Genomic DNA, 20,118 nt, shown 5'->3' with positions numbered 1-20,118 from the left:
GCATAAAGTGTATCTGATAAAATTAAAATGAGAGGCCCATAAACCCAGAGTCTTTCTAGTGGACATCTTATCTAGTAGCACTTTGAACTGCTCTGCCAAATCACATCACACAGGTCCAGAGGATACCATGAGCGAGAGCTGGAGCACTGAAGCTCTGCTTGCTTGCTTTTTTTTAGGTGGTGCTTCATGCTTTGAGTGTACCTGCTTCAAGTGAGAAGAAGAGAAAAAAGATGACCTGTGGCTGTACTGACATCAAAAATAACAGCATAATGTATGGGGCAACTTCAGTGTTGTTTAATAGCTCCATAATGATCAGAAAACTACCTAGATCTCCAAATCTACTTTGAGACTGGCATTTCAACTGATACAATAAAAAAGTTGAGATGACGGTAATCCTGAGGTCGCAGGTGAAAAGGATGCAGAACACAACACTGCCTATTGCTATGTTCACAACACGGTGTGGCAATCAGACCTGAGAGTTTCCTGATAACCACACAGATCTCAAGTCAAATTAGCAGGAACAGAAAAATCATGAGATCCTGATCACACACACACACTCCACAGAGCAAATATAGCAAAAGACCATCACAAATATTTATTTGGCTGTGAGAATCACTGTTGCTGCTGTGCTCTTGCCATAATTTCTGTGAATAACAAAGTTTCAAAGATGCCTTCCATGACTGACTGCACCAGCAGAAAGCCCCTTGCCTAAGTCTTTACAGAAACAGAACAACTTACCCCAGCAAAGTCTGTACCATAACTATTAGGTGCAGAGAATGTAAAACATTAGTCATCTAGCCACAGTGACCACAGCTACCAAACGCAGGCAGCTGTTCAAAAGACAGCCTATGACAACCCAAAACGGTCATTCTCCACCCTTCAAAATGGCACAGAAATCCAACAACTTTTGAATAGTGTGCAAATTCAAGCAGAAAATTCCCTAAAGAGTAGGGCTACATTTGCCAGGTAACTTATCTTTTTGTTTGGTAACCTACACACTGACACTCTGCAGAAGCAAGAAGCTGCCACGATTTACCAATACTTCCTGAACACAATGTGCTTCCAAGCCAAACCAGAGGCCATGCTAACCCCACCAAGGCTTTTCATCTCCAGGAGCAGTGTGCAGTCTGATACAACTTCGCCCTCATCAAACTGTTACCTGGTCCAAGTGTTTGCAGATGTTTTCCAGCTGCATCATTACAACTTTGTTGTTAACGACACTTGAAAGGTTTCCTTTAAAAATAGTTCAGGACCACTTAAGCTGTGAGCACTGGGGGTGAGGCAGAAGGCAGGCTCAGCATTCACAGCCTGCTCTGCCAGTCCTCGCCATGCTAAACAAGAGCAGCTCTCACGTATGGTGAGCAGGATGTGGGAACCAAATCATTGCTTGGGCACTGGCAGTCCTAGCAGAGCTATTTCCAAACTATGCTGTGGGAGAAAAAGAGGTCATCGAATTGTTTGTTTCCAGCTAGCATATGCTTCAATGCTGAAGCAGCCTGTGCCACGGAATATGGGTGGGTATGTTAGGCTGAGACATGGCACCAGCTGGAAACTACTCAGAAACAAGGGGAGAAAACACACATGCTGTCAGCGTTGGAAAAAGCAGGGACACAGCAGAAGCTGTTCATGCAGGAGAGGCTATATACAAACCAGCCACTACAGATACAGGTATTAGCTCATCCCACAGGAAAAGAAGGGTAGGGGAACTCCTCGTTTCTTGTTGCCGGGGTGACCATTAACACCACCGCTGTCCTCCTTGGGGCCAGTGAGCCCCTTTTTCACCCATGCTAGATGGGAATGTTAATTCCAGAATTAACATAAGCATGGGAGACTGCTCCCTGCTCCCTCAGTTAACACCTCAGACTGCGCCTGTGCTCTGTGCCGGCAGGAATGCTCTGCCCCACAAATCTTTGTATGGCATTCATTACCTATATCCACAAAGGTTCAGCCATCCTCTTACATGGTCCCATTCCCCAGTATGACACACTGTGGAGAATGCAACCTCAGACAGGCGTTGGGGGGTACGGGAGGGCCTGTGCTCTGTGTCAGGAGCACGTGTGAAAATACCTTAGCTCACAAAAGAAACGCAGCAGCTCCAGGATGGAGTTTTTCCTTCAGCATTTTACCTAATTATGGCTTACCTCACTTCTCATCAGAAATCCCCTTTGTCCTTTCCACTGCTGCACTATTAAGTGTATCACGCTCAGCACTGACAGGTGACAAATGAGGCATAAGTTGGTTCACCACACTGCCCCTTCTTAGTAGGGCCTACCCAGCTGGCCCTGACCTTTTCTTGCAGACTAAGCAAATTTCCCTTCTCTGATGCTCTGCTCACAGGGTGCTGCTCTGTGGGGAAGCAGCAGAGCAGAAGCTTCCCACTCCCCACTATGGGTTTGGAGGAGTCCTCTCCTGGCACCTCAGTCAAAATCATCTGGAAAGAGCTGACACAGCAGAATGTGAGGAATATTCTTTTGATGAATGAACAATACATCAGTATTTCTTGTAGACACAGGAGAAAGGGGCTGAAGGGAAATGAGAGCATTGCTGTAATGCCACCCTGCAATGCCACTCATCCCCTTCAAGTAAAGGTACCGTCTTGCTCATAAAATACTGAATTCTCTGTATAGCTTTCAGCAAACACAAGTTTTTCAAAATAACTGGTCAGCAAGAGCCTGCTTTCAGGACAACCTGCAAAAAAAGGGAGCAGGAGGGGTGATCTGTACCCGGGACAAAACCAAACCGCAAACACATGCCATGTAGCAGACACACACAAAGCTGTGCTCTGCACACCAGAATGCTCCCCAGAGGAGGAGTCAGAGAATCAAAGCAAATGAGCAGTGATACAAATAGCCTGACTTTTCAAACACTTCAAAGGCCAGAAAACAAGTCCCTCTCAACCCCAGGAACCAAGATAGAAAAGATCTAATAAAGAATTCAAATGCCATAATCACATAATCCAATAAGCTGCAGTTAAACCAAAACTCCTCTTCAGCAAACATCCATGAGTGGGAGAGGACACAGCTCTGAAGTGCTAGGCACGAACAGCTCCCTCTGCTTCTCTCTCCTGATGGTGGGACAGATCTGAAGGTTTGTTCTTGGTATCAAATTCCCACATGGGAAAACACAAAAGGAAGAAGAGCATCTCAGCAGAAAGAAAGTGCACAGAACGACCAGTCTTCTCCCCGTCATCTCAAAATCTCTCCCTCTTGTACTCTCTGGGACTCCCTTAGTCATTCCACCCAAGTATGCATGCCCTGACGTGCTTCTTTGTCCATCATCTCCCTGTCAAAGTCTTCCAAGCAAGGAAATGACTGTTATTTTGTCATTGCACAGCAGTGGCAGCTCTACCAAGTATTGTGAATCTGAGGCAAGGTGACCCCAATGCTCACATACAACTATTTGCTTGGTTATATGTGCCACAGAAAAATGATGGTCCCTTGAACATGGTTCCTTCAGCCAGGAACCGATCTCTCCTTTGACATGCAAGGTAGGACTATCCTCTCCCTCTTCCAAGCTCAGATATGTGGACAGGAAGAGACTTAGGGGGAAATTCTGACCTTGCCCAAGGAAGCCAGATCCAGTCTTACAATCCCTCATTGACAGAAGGCCCATCCCTGGCCTAACTTGAGCGATCAGGGAGCACAAGTTTTGCTGACATACACATCCCTTCGGCATTTGTTTTTATGCCAGCTCCCAAGTACAGTCAGAGAGCAGAGAGCAGGAAGTCTGTGAAACACAGCAGGGGATGGCAGCAGCAGAAAGGGTCATTTCCTCTTGCAGAGACCAGAGCAGGGAAGTGCTGTTCAACGGTACAAAGGCAAAGGAAGAGGGGCCCTCAGCTCCTCTGATACTTTTGTATATACAGATGCTTCAGCTGAATCCTAATATTGTCCAGTGAATCTGTACATACGCAGTAGAATTAACATTCATAAATATATCAACCTTGTGCTAGCAGAATTCTACCCTTAGGACTTTCCTTCCTGTGCAGTCCCCCATCCCTAGCCCCTCTTCCACTGTACTACGTGCTAATCCCTGTGTTCTTTGAGAGGATAATATTCCCATGAGATACCTCATAGTGCTTTGCTGAAATCCAGCTAGATGACATCTGATGACGATCCAAGATGGTTAAGTTCTCTTATTAGATATATTAAATTAGTTGTAGACACAAGGACAGTATCAAAGTGGTTGACTCAAACATTGCTGTGGAGCCTTAGGAAGTGACAGGTATGCTCACACCAGAGCAGTTTTGAACCTGAAGCTTCAGCTTTCGCAGCAGGTGCAAAGCATAGGCACCTGCACAACATACTGGCAACGCACAAGGAGGCAATGCTGGAGTCCAGTGAAAAAGCACTGGTAAAGTAATCATTACAGAGAGATGCACAGCTCAATGCAGCCATTACAATCCTAAGAGTGGGAATTAACTGATTGGAGAAGGTTGGGCAGTAACCCTGACACATGACCCTCATCTGGAATAAAGCCAGAAAGGGTCATCAATTCTTTTAAACTCCTTGCTCTATGCAATATGAAATCACTTACTGTTGATGCACAACAGGACAGTACTTGCATCAGTTATTCAAAAAAATCCATTACCCTGACGTGCTACACACATATCTCCAACAGAGAAGCACATGTGAGGACGGTCACACCGCTTGCACAGTGAATTTCAGAAAGAAGGGTGCAGCAGACACAGGAAGGAAACAGTGAATTGTTGTATATGATCTTTTACATGGTGAGTTATCAGTTGATTTATGTAGCAAGAGTCCCACAGAGTTAGTTCATGATAAATTCATGAGGCATGTGCTTTTGATCGCAGTGTTCTTCTCAAGTCTCGCTATTTCCAGCTCCTCTTTATCTACCTTCCAGAAACAGTGTTCTACCTCACATGGTAAGTAGATGCTACGGACAGTAAGAACTAATCTGCATCAGTTGCCTCTTTTGACATGCCATGTTCTTCTCCTAACATACTCAAGCATGTGTATCCACATGGGGAAGAAGAGCCTGACAGGCACCAGCTCTCAACTGGTTGGCCTAAGACAAAGATGCTCTGTACCATGCATGCTCAACTAAAGCACATTCATGTTCACAAGTGGCTTAGTGGACAGATGGCTTTCCCTGCTAAACCACATGCCATGTCAGGCAAAAGCCAGTCTACAGATTTAAAAGATGCATCAATTCCTGGTTTAGGCCTCGGATGTCATAAATTCTGCAGTCTGAACTAAACCTCAGTTTTTAGCTACACTGCATGAGCATGGCTACACCTAAGGAATAACTGGAGACATTGAGCACGGAGCTCAGCACAGGTTGACCACCCTATTGGAAAGGCTGTGTGGCCCACACACTGGTACTGTACTGCTCTGAATATCCACCTTTCAATTCAGCATTAAGGATGACTTGAAGCACACTGGCATTCCCCAGTTCTGCGCTCACTGAAGCCAGCAGTAACCTCTGTGAGTATTGCGTGTGAGCCCACGGACACAGAGATGGTAACCTTCCTCAAGCCCCATACTGTTTCATAGCTTGCGATTTCTCAGTATCCAGAAATAATGTTCCAGAACTAGTTTTAGGGCACAGAGGCACCCCTGGGTAATCTTTACTGGGAGATCTACATAGTAGGAAGAGCCAGCACAGCATTACAGTGGCGTGACAGTAAAAAACAACCCCATGACAAAGTGATGCAATCTAGAGAGCAGCCCAAACTGGCATATCTACAAACCAGAATCTGTTTCTGCACCTAGGCAAATAGCAACCTGTGGGAAGATTGCTGCTTTTCAACACAGGCAAGACGTGATGGAAAGGAGAACAGGTCTTTGGCATTTTGACCAACTGCTACTGAAGAACTGCAATGAGGACGCATTATCGAGCCACAGGGCTGCTTGAAGAAAGCAACCACACTGGAGCACACATGCTCTAGGGAGAGAATAACCAGAGCTGATATATCACAGAATCATCTATGTCTCATTTTCCTCATCCGTAAGACTTTAGAGCTGAGACACACAGACAGGAGAGAACCTGCATGAACTAAGGACTGCATGCTAAGCTTGGACATTCTTGCTGGTAGGAATATGCCAACAAGGAGACATTTCCTTACATCAAACACTCAGTGCACCACCACGTGTTAAAGAGAGGTCCTTTGGTGTCCAGGTAACTCTGCTCTTATTTAGCATGTGCTACAAGAATCCCCACCGTTTAAAACATCCTTCAGTAACTGTGGCACTTTGGGAGACACAATAATTAGCATAATTGCCAATTCAGCCTCTAATAATGTACAATGCGCTCATTAACCCAATTAACCCCACACAGCACATCACAAACAACCATCACAAACAACGCAACTGATGCGGGTGGAGGGAATGGCCGCTTGACAGCCCTGCCACATCCCAGCGTGCTGACATGACACTGGCATGGGCTGAAGGCAGCTCCCAGCGGCAGGACCCCCCCAGCTCGGAGATGGGGCATGCTGCCACCTCAGCTGGCGTGCTAGCCATGCGCTGAGCTTTCTTCAGCCCTGTCTCAGGGCAATAGATGACTTCCTTCTCCCACAAGGTTTTGCCTGGAATTGACTGGTACATTTAATTAACTACTAAGCATCGACGCTCCCCCCCACTCCCCATGCACACCCTACTTCTCCACCCCCCTCTCCCTGGAAGAGTCTCAGGTGGGATTCACTCGCCTGCTTTCACTGCTGCTTAATTCAGTCAGGCTGGTAAATAATTCAGCAGGCACTCAGCCAACAAACAAACAGGCAGGCAGCACGAATGGCCAGATGCAGAGATGGAAGAATGAGAGAAAGAAAAACCAAAGGGGAGAGGAACAGCCTTTGCTGGAGCGCCTTTTCTACAGGCAAGACCTCAGACAAGAAGCCATGCCTACTACTTCTTTCCCTGCAGCTACGCTCTCATCCCCTAAAGCTTGGCATCTGTCTGTCTGACTCTGCCATGACCTACTGACAACTCACCGGTTGAGGCCCCACTGAATGTCCCCTGGCCTTTTGCTTCATGTTTGGAGAGAGCTTCAGTGCCCTGCTTAAGGTCTTCAGCTTTGAAATCTCTCCATGACGGGCACCAGCAGCTCTTAGGTAAAAGCTGGGCATGTGGGAGTCTGCACTGACTCAAGTCTGTTTAGGCCTCTGTTTTTCCAGCTATAAAAGAGAAGATGAAAATCCTTCCCCACTGGGGTCTCAGCAGGTCCAAAAAACAGAAACAACACTAGGAACCCAAAACTTCTGATGAAGTGTCAAGCCTTGGCACTTCCAGTCCTGGGGTCAGAGCAATTTCAACACAAGGCTCTTCACATCACCCTGCATTACACATGGGCAAACAGAACCAGGCTGTTTTGCTGACCTTCTCAACACAATGCAGCCCATCAAGTGACATAGCTGGGAAGAGCTTCTCCTTTTGGCAGCTCTGTGCACCACTCACACCATTTAGGTTATCTGCATGAGCAACCTGTGAGACTCTAGCATCCATATGGGAAGCTAACTTTGCAGAAGCTTGTTAGGGAGTGGATACAGTGTGGTGTTAAAGCACCACCAGTGAAATTTGGCTAGCAAAGACAACACTAACTCCTGACTGTAGCTGTAACCCACTTTGCTATCCTGCATGTAAATGTGGGAACATATGATCAGCAACAGGCAGCAAAACAGAAGGACAATCACATTGATTTTCCCAAGGGTCGAGCCTCTTCTCCAAACAACAGTTCCCTGATTCTTCATCAGCTTCCCGGGTTGCTTCTTTATCACTTCAGCAGGCAGAATGCGAGCAGGCAACAAGCACTAACTTGTAAAGTATCAGTTCTTGGGCAAGAAATTCCCTACATCCAGCCACACAGAAAGCTACAAGCATTACAGGAATCCGCACCAAACAGGCTTGCTGCAGTAACATTTTATCCTGTTAAACAGCCACACTCGGCCTCCCAGACATTCTTCAGCAAAGTCAGCTCTTCAGAAGGTGTCCAGGCTCCTAAGTCAGTCACAGAATAAAGCAGAAATACACATTTACAAGCAGTGATGATGTTTCAGTAATATTGCTATTTCCTGCAAGGCCTAAAGTTCTTCACAATACAAGGTGTACAGAGCTCCCAGTGCAGAGGTTTGGAGCTTCCTCACTCCACTGTCCATGCTGGAGGCTGTCAGTCCTTCACCCCTGGGGAAGCCACCTTGAGTACTGTGAGTCTGGCAGATGAGAGGTAGGGGGAGCTAAGAGATACAGAAATTATTCTTTTCCGCATTCATAGTCTGCTAATGGCAGTGAGGGAAGAAAGGTTAAAGATTAGGAGGAACACCTACAGAATGGTCTCAACATTCAAAGAGACCATAGCCCATTAATTCTGAAGCAGTCAGAGCTGCACAAAGCCCTGGAGGGTGCTTGTGGCAGCTCCACTCAGCTCCCTCAGGCATCTGCTCCAGATGCATACGTTGCAGGCAAAGTTGTGCCTGTAGTATATTGGCCCTTTGAAGCAACACGAGCTCACACAGGACATCAGGAAAACATTGAGTAGTGCAAGTTTAGACAACATAGTGCTGAGTGCTGGATATAGCTGTATTTTATGCCTTTAGACACAGCAAGAAACCTCTGCAGTATGACATGCTGCTCAGAAGTAGTGATTTTCTTTAAGCAATAAAGGCTTTCAATGAAAAAAAAAATTGCAACGAATTTTGGAAGGTTTACAAGGGCTGAAAGCTACCTGACACTCTGCCAGGAGAAGTATCACACGAGACTGAGCTCCTACTTTCTTTCCCTTGTGATAATCCAGTGAACACACCTGAATACCACTCCTGCTGTTCCAAGCTGGGACAGGAAACAAACATATCCAGACATCAGCATTCCAGATGAGGACTACTCAGTTGTTTTACTTCTACTGCCTACCTATATCTGTTGCCTTACCTGATCCATCCTGGTGTCAGGTTTACATGCTTGTGACAGGATGTGTTGGGCTGAACTATGACAGTGCAAAAAGGAAAGAGTTTGCTTCTTAATTCTGCCGCCTAGAACCCCACATCTCCCACCAAACAAATCATGGGAAGTATGGTAAGAATGAAGTGTCTAAACCTTGAGTAAAAATAGGCAATGTCTCATTAAAATCAGGTGCAGTGTTGCAGCCATGCAAGGTAAGGAGCGTACCTGCATTTCAAAGTGGCCCTCAGGGTTTTCTGGTGAGCTACAAACTTAAATTCTGCGGCTGGTAAATTCATTTAGATGTTAATCAAAAATAGGAATTGTGATGCTGCCATTCCATGATGGGCTATGAACAGAGTTTTTGTAAAACTAATCCTTTAGAATTCCAACTGCATCAGCAAATACAGAAGATGACACATCAAGGACCTGAAATATAAATCCCAGCCTTACCTAAGCTGACTTCCACAAAAACATACTCCAACCAGAGCAAAGCTTCAGGATGACTCACGGTAAATACTCCACTGTTTTGTTTGCAAACAATAAACCAAAACATTTGCAGTGGGGGTTTCTGAGATGCTCAACCTTACAGCATTAACGAAGCTTTTATGACTGACTTAAGAGTTTTCTACACAGATAACAAATTAGCATAAGAGAATTGTATTGATACAGCTAGTTTGTTCTAGTTAGCCACCTGAGCATCCTGTGAAGATACCAGTGTATGAAGTTAATTCAGGAAACTCCCACGCACCACAAATTTGCCAAAACAAAATCCCAATCTCCAAGCACTACTGGACTTACCAAAGGGACCTGTCAAACTTCTGGATCCCTCTGGGCCGTGGCTAGTGTGGGGCATAGGACAGCAGGTATTTGGGGGTAGCTTACACACAGTGTGATCCTCAGAGAAATGCCTCTCCTCTGTGCTGGTTCCTTGCTACAAGATATTTAATGAGTTTGCATGTGAGGATTGTTCCCAAGTAGCAGCGGAAAGACATGAATTTCAAAGGAGGTGACAAAGCATGGTACAAACTTCTCCGAGATTATCAGTTACCTGAATCTATCCTTGGAGCCTCGTAATTACATGATAGTTGCCAAGCCTTTGGATGCAGAAATACCCTTTGCAAAAATTAAAGAACTGCAGGCTGTTTTATTAACATGCTTAATATGAGCACCTTCCAAGTCTCCTCAAAAGGGACAAAAAAAGCAAGGGAAGAGTGACTTGAATAGGTGTACATACACAGTAATTACAGAACAAAAGCTTTTGTCAGGCTAGAGAATCACTAAGCATTTCCTGTGCCAGAAGAAGAGAAAGTAGCAGCAGCAGCCACCGCTCAATGAACAGCTCCAGGTTTGTACCTGCTAGAGCCTGTGCAATTTAGGGAGCCCAGAAAGACACTCCAGGAGAGATACCTTAGTCAGTTGATCAGAATGCTAAGTGGTCCCGGAGACAGCAGTGGCTGAGCCAACATTACCTTATGGTAGCTGCTAAGCCTGGCAAGGTGCAGTCACTGACTCCACGTCAAGTGTTTAGTTACCCACCACCCACAGCGACAACGGGTTAAAAGGGAAACGGGGCTACTGCTGACCAGGTCTGGATACTGCTTTTGGATTCACGCCTGGACCCACCTCGGGTGAGTGATGAAGTCACGTGAAACCCTGTTACAGCAGTTCACAACAGGGTCGTGCAAACCCCTTCTGGTTTTGGCTCAGTCAGGCTCATACTCCCTGAACCTCGGTCTGAGATTTTATTTCAAATACACACAGGCCTTGCAAGCATAACCACAGCCAAGATCAGCCTGGTTGCAAGTCAAATGTTCAGATGGTTTCCACCCCAAATCGTAAATCCCACCCTGTCACCTGGAACTGAGCCCATTCTGCTCAAACCTCAGCCTGCATTTGGGGGAAACCTGACCCTGGTTCACTGAAAGGTTTGCAAATCCAGCCCGTGTTCTGGGTTTGTAACAAACCCTCCAAAACAGGCAAAACGCCCTTGGTTTTAGGGTTCATCTGGATCTTGCTGTCAGAGTCACGGTGTCATCTAGTGGTGACAGCTTGTATGAGCATAGACACAGAACCCACACATCCCCGCAGAGCACAGGGCAACCACAGGTCCAGTGAATAACTTCCCGCCAAAGTGTATCCACATTTAGAGGCAGAGCAGCCCCACTATTTCAGTAAAGCCATTCACACTGCGAGGAGAGCTTTTTGTGATGGCTCCCAAAGCAGAGGACAAGCTTTGCTTTTCCTCTCACTGCTACACAATTAAGGTGACCAAATTTCCTGTGAAAAGGGCAAACCACAAGAACTTGTAGGGCGCTGAACCAGCAACAGGCTCTGCTTTAAAAAAGCTTTAAATTCAAGCCCTTTTCAACCTAAAAGTCACATCTCCTGAAACATTACTTTTACCTACACTGTTACCAATAACGCCCAGAAATCCCAGTAACAGGTGTTAGGGGGAAAAGGCCTCTAATCACAATGCGTGCCCTGCGAGCCTTTGCACAGGCACACAGGTGTGCTCAGTTCTCAAAAAGTAAAAACTGATTTTTGGATTTCTAATATACATCCTATTAGGTTCAAGTTCCCTACAAATTGAGCAGTCAAAGGATTTCCCAAATTTAGAGCAGATCTTTTGCAAGAAATTAAGCCCCCTACATCTCACTTGTAGCATTTCTAAAGGGATGTGGTCCACCATATATCCCAGGTGGCAGGCAGCTGGGTTGGTGGTTGGTGAAGCTGGGAACTGGTGTGCCTGCTCTGGTTTTAAGGAACTTCCAGGGAGATTTAAACCTAGAAGTTTTACCTTTCAGCTGAGATGAAGCAGGAACACACAGGATTGGCTTTCTAGGCTCAGCTGATGGGTAGGAACTCAGTTACCATCAGCCCTGTTCCCATAGCCTCAGGCACTGCACTGAGTCACTTGTCCCACAAGCTGATAAGAACTACATCTCAAAGGAAAAAACTCAGATTGGAAGAAGGATCACAGTGTCAGCAGAGAGAAAAAACAGTTTCAGCATTGTCCTGGAAACCAACTGGGTTTTCAGGTTCCTGAGGTCTCATCATAGATCCAGCTAAGATATTTCCTTAGTAGGTTTGTCTTCTTACCTAGAGCTTAATCCCTCCCTCTGATCTAGTCATTATGTCTGCAAACTGATGAGTTTGAAATTACTGTATATTGGTTTGACCCTCTGTTGGAGCTCTGATCTGTGACACACCCACAGCTGTAGCTGGACCTGCTTCTTTACTGTCTGGGGTTGCAGCCTAAAGGCCAGACTTGAAAACATGGAAATTCAAATCCCAGCTTACACGTGGGGTGGGGAGAAAATACTTTTTGGAGCCCAGGTTTCTGTTGGGACCTATCCTTAGGCAGTGCTTCCCAAGCCTGGTAACAGCACAGATTGGGGCTATCTTCACAGCAGAGGATTCCAAACACATGATCCCACCTTTGTGACAGCCAGCATGGAGAAGACTAACCTGGACTCAAAATGACCATGGGAATTATTTATAATCAACGAGCTCCTTAGTGCTGTGCTGATTCAAAGTGTTTTCTTCTCTTGGACCTGACAAGAAAATTGTACCATCCTACCACCTGTGTTCTGCTTATTCTGTGAGGCTGAAAGGTTTCACGGTGCCATCCACCCACTGTGTCTACTGCAAAGGTGAAGCCCAAGGCGAATTGCTCAAAGGTAAGAGAGAAGGTTAAGCACTGTTATGTGGGGAGGTGGTTTGGTTTTTTTTAATAAGCACTCATGAACTTTAAAATAAAGACAACTTAACCAGAGCCTGCACACAGAGTAACTTTCACCCTAAAGCAGCTTTCCAAAAACCCTATGTGCACAGAACCCCAGAAATTCAGCCATCTCTGGCACTGAACAGATCTGATGCTCATCCAGCACTGTGCAGTGACAGCAATAGCTGCTGACTGCACTGTCCATGACAAACCTCTGGTTTTTTTGGTACGTGCACTACAGATTTCTGCACACTTGCCATACCAGAGGAGACCCGTATATTTAGTGGCTTCACCTGAGACAACAATGCAGAGTCAGCAAAACACATTTCCTTTATGTCCCTCAGAAGGTCAAGAGTCCCCACAGCAGAACACACCAGAATACAAACTGCCAGGCTCCTGAGCCATTTCGCATCTGATACCCAGGCACTCACTAGCTCTGCCACGCAGTGCCTGCCGTGACAGCTCTGTCACAACCAAAGGTTACCCCAAGGTTTTCCCTGCCAGACTCGCCTTACAGGAGAGGCAGATGTGTTTCATTCCCTTCAGCCGCTCGGCCCGTGTGCCCCGGGCCCCATGGCTGGTTTCGGAGTGCCCTCTGCCGCCCAGCCCGCGGAGCTGCGGGGCTCCAGCTAATGAGACCGAGAAAATTAGCGGGATCTCGGGCAAGGACAGGCAACGGCCAGCACCACACAGCCTCACACGCAGCTCGAGGCCCGTGCTGGAGCTGAGACCGGAACTTCGCGTCAGGCTCCAACTACGGAGCTCTAAAGGCAACAAGGTTTGGGAAGAGTTGTCACCTGCCAGGGCTTCACAGACGGTTTGCAGGTCTGTTTTCTGGGGAAACCGTACCTCAGTTCACCTCCCACAGCTCTTGCCCCCTTCCTCTCATCTGGGATCCCGGGCAGAAGATGCAGCAGATGCGCCCAACACTGGCATGGCTAGGATTCTTCCTGCATAGCCACCTGGCCCAAGTCATCCAGCCTCCAAAGGAGAAAGCTGACTTTCATGCTGTCTTTGAGCAAACCATGTACTGCCCTGGAGAGTTTAGTTCTTGTTACATGGGTCAAGCAAAAATGCCATGTCCTAACCAGTGTCCTAACCAGCATCCCCCAGAGATCGGGGGGGCACTTTGAAAACTGCAGAGAAACAGCTTCTATCCAGGTGGTATGAGATCAAGTATTCTAAAACTTTGCACTAACTTACAACCTCTAGTATTTGGCAAAATGATTTAGTCAGTTGGATATCCTCACAGCTCCAGGAATCCTTACCCTTCCCTTACCAAAACTTTCTGTTCAAGCTGGTACAGCAAACCCAGGCCTGACACTGACACTCAGGTTTCTGAGTCTCTTTGCCAGAACACAGGGTCGTGCAATCCGTGATTTACCCAGGTTAACAAGGCTCTTTTAAGCACAACACCCACAAGTAGTTTTATTAGGTCACTTGCTCAGGTAGAATCAGCTACCCCCCAGGCACAGCACCGTTCTGCACAAGAAACGGTGCTGCAATAGGTACAGAACTCCCCATGCAGTGAGGTCAGATACTACAAAGCTGCTAGGTCTGTACTCCAACACGTAAGGTGAAGCTCTCAGCCAGCAAACAGTTTGCACGCATGCACATGATGAAATACACATACAGTCTTCATCTGTATGCTAACAGCTACTATCTTAAGAAAATCTTAGATGCAGCAGTCAAAATACAACTCACCAAGCCTAGCACTGGGGAAAAGAACTACATTACAGCAGTGAGTTATTTTCTTTTATATTTTTGCTATCCAGAGGCACATTCCTCTTTGTGAGGCATCACTCCTATACCTCTACAAGGATGGAATTCCATGACTCACCCCCTCTTACATCAGGATGAACATTACCACTCCTTATCACTAGATGCAGCTAGGACTGTCTCCTACACTTGCTACCTTTCAGGCATTTTTCCCCTTCCACGGCAAAGCATAAGCTGTTTTGCTAGGTTTCTCACTGCAAAGCTGAGACAACTTGCTTAAGACACCAAGATACATTCCTAGCTCTGTATCTGTCACCAATGAGGGGCTTTTAATTCCCAAAGGTGTGTGGGGGTTGTCAGGGTGTGGAATGTAGTCTTTGGTATGGGCATTCACACACATGCTCCCAACAATCCCTCCTAATCCCCTCCCCATTCAGCTGCCATGCTTCCCCTCGAAAGAGATACCTGCTTCTGCAGTCAGGTAGGTAACATCTCCCTTCAGTGAGCTGCCAGCCATTGTCGTCCACCTGTACAACTACTGCGATCACTTATCTATGCCACTGCCTCATCCTTCCTGTTTGCCTCTCCCCTTCTTGCAGGCAGCTAACAGCCACACACACTGTTCACAAACCTTAACAAGTTGTCAGTTTGTTACTGCTACAGCAAGCACTGAGACTACCCATGGCGGCACTAACCCCAGGGAGGGGCACACTGGAATAACACCATGACAAACGCTATCACTGCCATTAGGCTCACGATACCGTGCCAGAAACAAACACAAAGGCAGCACCTAGAACTGCAAAGCTCTAGCAATAGGGCTGCTGCAGGTGCAACAGCCCATCAGGAACACAGTCCTGGTGGGGAGGTTGCACTATTCAATAAGCCAGCTGATGCCAGGACCCTGCGTTATCAGAGCTCACCTGCCTTCATCAGCTAAGTAGCTGATCTACTACACACACTGTGTCACCTCACAAATTCGCTTCTTCATGATTGTAACTCCTGTGACCTCCCAAATGCAGAAGAATCTTTATAAAAAAACAAAAAAACCCCTCTAACCAGCCAACCCACCAGTCACCTTCTGCAGGTAAGAGCCTGGGGCAGGCTTCCTTCACACCAGGCCCTAACAATGCAGAAGCACCTCCAAGCATTATTTCAAGGTGCTTACAGTACCAAGGTTCTGCCTGAGAGCCTTTATCACTAACCCTTTGTGCATGCTTTCTTTGAATGTGCCACATGCTGCCCAGCAGATTTTAGTCCTTGATATATGGGACAAGCAAAACCACCATGTTTTAGCACCAAACAGCACAAACACAATACTTTTAAAAAGGTCAAACAATTATTAATGGTGCTTTCAAAGCTGTTTCTACATTCAGGACAAATTCTTTTGTTTCCTGCTCCTCATCAGTGTTCACATGGAAGTAAGGGGAAAAATGGACATACTTACGGTGAAAACATAAGAACTCTAATCTAAACTGTTGTGTTGGCCACAGTCCCTTCTTCCCCCCTCCCTGAAGAGGACTCCAGCTCCTCTTCCCAATGTTTGCTCATTTCATTGGCGCCTCTGCTGCGTTCCCATTCTCTGCCTGTACCATGACGCTATGCAGCATGTGTTGGGTGCCCGCAGGGCAGGGGGAACCACAACCCTGCCCAAACAGGGCACAGGCACACAGCGCTAATGGGGGTGGGTTGCTGTGCCAGGCCCGAACCACATAACGAGATTAGCATTTGAATAGTACTGATCAGGTTACCAGCAGCACTGAACCCGCGGTCCATCGGACGCAAATGAATCACGATAAATTTTGCTCCTTTCTTAAAGGCTCTTTATGTGAACAACTGCAGTGGGGACAGCTAGGGAAGCCCATCTCTCACTGCCACACAGGATTTCTGAGAGTAGGGAAACCACAGGAGCATCTTTGCTAATATTTGATTTTTTTTTTCCCAATAAGCATCTCCCTCTCTTTTTGATGCCTCTGTTCTCCCAGAGCTGTGGGGGCATCAGGACACATTACAGTTCAAGGACAAAAACCTTCAGAATGCCTTCATGTAGGTCTTAATTCTATCTGTTCTTAATTACCTGAGTGACTTCCAGAAGTCCTGCAGCCTCCTCGCATCCTTCTTTGCTGGGAGGATGAAGTCTATGCCATCTCCAAATGCAGTGACTCGCTATCTCCAAAACGCTTGCAAAATACCGGAGCATCTTAGTGTTCTCATCACCTCGGTCTCCCTGGAGGAAGACCCAGAAGACATCCCACTTAGAAAGGATTAACTTTAGGATGTACTGCCTTGCATGAATAAATGTAAACTACCTAAATCCCCTCTCTATCTCAACGGGTGCTCAATAATGGGTGAAATCTTCTTCCACCTCTGTGCTCTGTCCAACCCTAAGGGGAGGGGAAGGAGGCACAGTCAATTTGTGAAAATGAAATCTGCAGGTGTCACCATCTGAACTTTGGCACTCACTGTCACCAGAAACCACAGGGAGAAAGTGACAAGAGCTTGTCTTTCCTACTAACAAGGAGTTTTAACACATTCACAGCATTCTCACAAGCTTCATAGCAGAAAAAGTTACAACTGAGGGATCTCGAATACAGTCATCTTGCAGCTTTTAAGAGCAAACCAACTTGCTCTTGTGATAACTTTAGGTGACCTCTACATGCCATTGGCTCCAGCTGCTTCCATTTCACTGGACAAGCCTGACAGAAGAAACTAAGACCATGTCAGCTCCCCAGGCAGCCTGATTTAAGCACGTAAAGTAAGCGAGCACTGTGAAGATCACTCAAACTCATTCACTTTCTGATACAAAAACCTGGACAGCTTTAATTGCACTCTAACAAATGCTATGCTTCCTATGCTAGAACATACTGAAATTGCTATGTGGGTTGCAATTCACAGCTGGAAGTGATTTTCTTGAGTACAGCATTAGCAGAACTCTATTTATTATTCCTAATACTGTAATTCTCCAGCTGATGGTCACTTCCAGTCCCACACATTTCTAACAACACTACTACAAGCTTTTGTTAGTATCTTCACACCTATTAGCATTCATTTATCCCGTATTTACTCAAGAGAGCAACTTCTCATGCCATCTCCATTTACACTACCTCCCCATGGCAAGAAAGGGGTGTATAAATTTATCACTTTTGTAGTGTCAATCAGCTCCTCCTCCTCCTATGGAGCCTGATCAGGTGCAACTAGCCACAGCACACAAAAATTACTCCATGCCCCCACTGCTTGTGCAATAAAGCTGAATTAAATCAACAGCTAAAGCAGTTCTTGCCACTACTTCGCCTCAGCAAACCTCCAAGTGTTTTTAGAAAGCCAGTGGTACCTGTCTGTTTTGCTGATGAGAAAAAGCACTCGGCACCCAACTTGCTGCAAGACACCCATCACACAGGGAACAGACATTGGCACAGAACCCATTTTAACACCCATGGCAAAAGCCTAAGCCATTTTCTAATTAAATAGATGGGCTGCAACCCTTCTCTTCTGGGAAAGGGCTGGCCCACACCTCACAGGGAGAGCCAAAGCATGCTGCCCTCACCAGCCCCTCTCCTGGCTCTGCCTCCGGGAGCTGTGAGGACAGAAGCACGTCTCTCTGCCACCACAGCAGCTCTCTGGCAGGGGCCTCCTTGGCCAGCCTGGCTCTGAATCGGCTGCTCCGGGCCAAACAGACGCACCAGAAGTTTCCTCAGCAAAGCAGAAACTCACCCAGTGAGGTTCAAGGGCTGACTCAAAGGGGCACGTTTCTGGGGGGAAGGTGCAGGTGCAGCCACACTATCAGCCCTGCGGGGCAGGTTCCCGCGCAGGCCACCCTGCAAGCCTCGGCCTGCCGCCGCCCTGCTCCCGGGTAACACCAGGAGCCTGAGGCGGGCAACTAAGGCCCAAGGTCCTGTCTCCTCGGGGCCGCAGCCACCTCTTGATGACCCTGCCCCTCCCGTGGAGGAGCCCCCTCGGGGCCGAGTTCCCTCGCAGCGCGGCCCCTCCCCAAGGCCGAACCTACCTCGCGGCGCGGCCCCGCCTCAGGGCTGGGTCTCCCTCATAACACCCGCCTCAAGCTCTTCGCCGGGCCGGGCGCCTGAAGGGACGCGTCTCCTCAGGGCCGGGCTCCCGCCTCAGGACGGGCCCCTCAAGGGACGCTTCTCCTCAGGGCCGGGCTCCCGCCTCAGGACGGGCCCCTCAAGGGACGCTTCTCCTCAGGGCCGGGCTCCCGCCTCAGGACGGGCCCCTCAAGGGGCGCTTCTCCTCAGGGCCGGGCTCCCGCCTCAGGACGGGCCCCTCAAGGGGCGCTTCTCCTCAGGGCCGGGCTCCCGCCTCAGGACGGGCCCCTCAAGGGGCGCTTCTCCTCAGGGCCGGGCCCTCGCCTCAGGCCGGGCCCCTCAAGGGGCGCTTCTCCGCGGGGTTGGGTGTCCTCCGCGGTGCAGCGCCTCACGGCCTCTCAGGTGCTCGCGGTTGCCCCCTCAGCCGCGCGCTGCCGCACCTCTCGATCCTGCCCGAGGAAACCCCGCGAGGTCCAGTTCCTCCCGCGCCAGCCGCGGGACGGGCCCGGGCCCGGGCTCTGGCACCCCCTTCCCAGAACTGGCAGGGACCGGGTAGCCAGGGGAAATACAGCACCCCTCGCCTAAAGATGGGAGCGTCCATGTTTCCAAGCGCGCCCCCAAACACAGACGTGCGGCCCAGCCCTGGAGGGCTGTACTGGGGAGCTTCACCTCAGTCTTAACGGTTGAGCTCCTCAGCGCACAAAACCTTTCTTATGTGAATCGTCACACAAGATGGACGAGAGGCTGAAGAAGAAACCCGGTTCCTCCAGTAGAAAGGCCACAACATAATGAACAGTGCACAACCACACAATGATGTCATGGATAGACTAAAGCTCAGCACACGGCAGAAGATTTGCAACAGACGAAGTCTAAGGACTTTTATTACATTTTATAGATTAAATATATCTTCAGTAGAGTCTCTTTTTTAAAACACACAAAAGGAAAAATACATTCTTCATGTACATATGAAATACTGACCACGTAGCAGGGACCATGTACAGTGCAAAGTATGAACACAGCTACATAGACATCACCACCTTGGATGATTATCAGGCTTTTTCTACAGTCAACATTTTCTGCTCCCAAAGAGAAATCCCTACCCTTCTTCCCTTCCATGGCATTTTTGTGGGATTGTGCAGGAAAGGGGTTTTGTAGGTTTTATTTTGCTTATTTTTGAAAAGTATTATAAAATCATTGCATTTCAGGAATAGTTATCCATCCCCACAAGCTTTACCTCTTTCACACATTCATAAATTGTAGTACAACTTTTACCGTGATTGCAGCCCAACTCCAAAAATCCAGGCAAAACCAGAAATGTATTTAACCTGATAAAGGAATGAATTGGACTGATTGTTGCAATGTCCAGGAAATGTACCCACACGCACACACATACACAAAAGATGGAAAGTGTGACTGAGCATCTCCTATTTATTACGAGGTTTGGAGTGAGGGCACGGGAGTAGCGTGTTTCACTTCGGCGGTGAATTTCTAGTGTGTCTCAGTATGGGATGTCATTCTGGTAGTACTGGATCATGTCATATGTCCTACTCCTAGAAAAGAAAAGCAAAGCCAGAGGTTAAGTAGAAGTTTACACCGCACCCACTGTCACAGAAATAAACGTCAAGATCCCACTGAAGCAAAACATGGGTGAAGGAAACGAGCTGCTACTAAGAAGTAGCCCCACAGGCTTTGAAGGCATTGTGATGGCCCAGTTACTGTTATTAACAGCACAAAACATCCTGCT

The 20,118-nt window shown here is 47.5% G+C and overlaps 1 protein-coding gene across 1 annotated transcript in view; it reads right to left on the bottom strand.

Annotated features, from left to right (window-relative positions):
- Window positions 1-19,228: 19,228 nt before the first annotated feature.
- The window catches only part of PI4KA (phosphatidylinositol 4-kinase alpha), a gene marked incomplete at its 5' end in the record, with an annotated part of 62,319 nt that continues 61,429 nt past the window's right edge, over window positions 19,229-20,118 (bottom strand). Inside the window, one exon of the mRNA XM_084271993.1 lies at window positions 19,229-19,924. Coding sequence (XP_084128119.1) covers window positions 19,873-19,924 — 52 coding nt within the window. The 3' untranslated portion in view covers window positions 19,229-19,872. The remainder of the gene's footprint in view (window positions 19,925-20,118) is intronic.

Source organism: Gallinula chloropus (assembly GCF_964237585.1).
Source record: "Gallinula chloropus genome assembly, chromosome: 17".
Classification (NCBI taxonomy): Eukaryota; Metazoa; Chordata; class Aves; order Gruiformes; family Rallidae; genus Gallinula; species Gallinula chloropus.
Note: the sequence above shows the minus strand (reverse complement) of the source record. Positions and strands in the feature narration are given on the sequence as shown.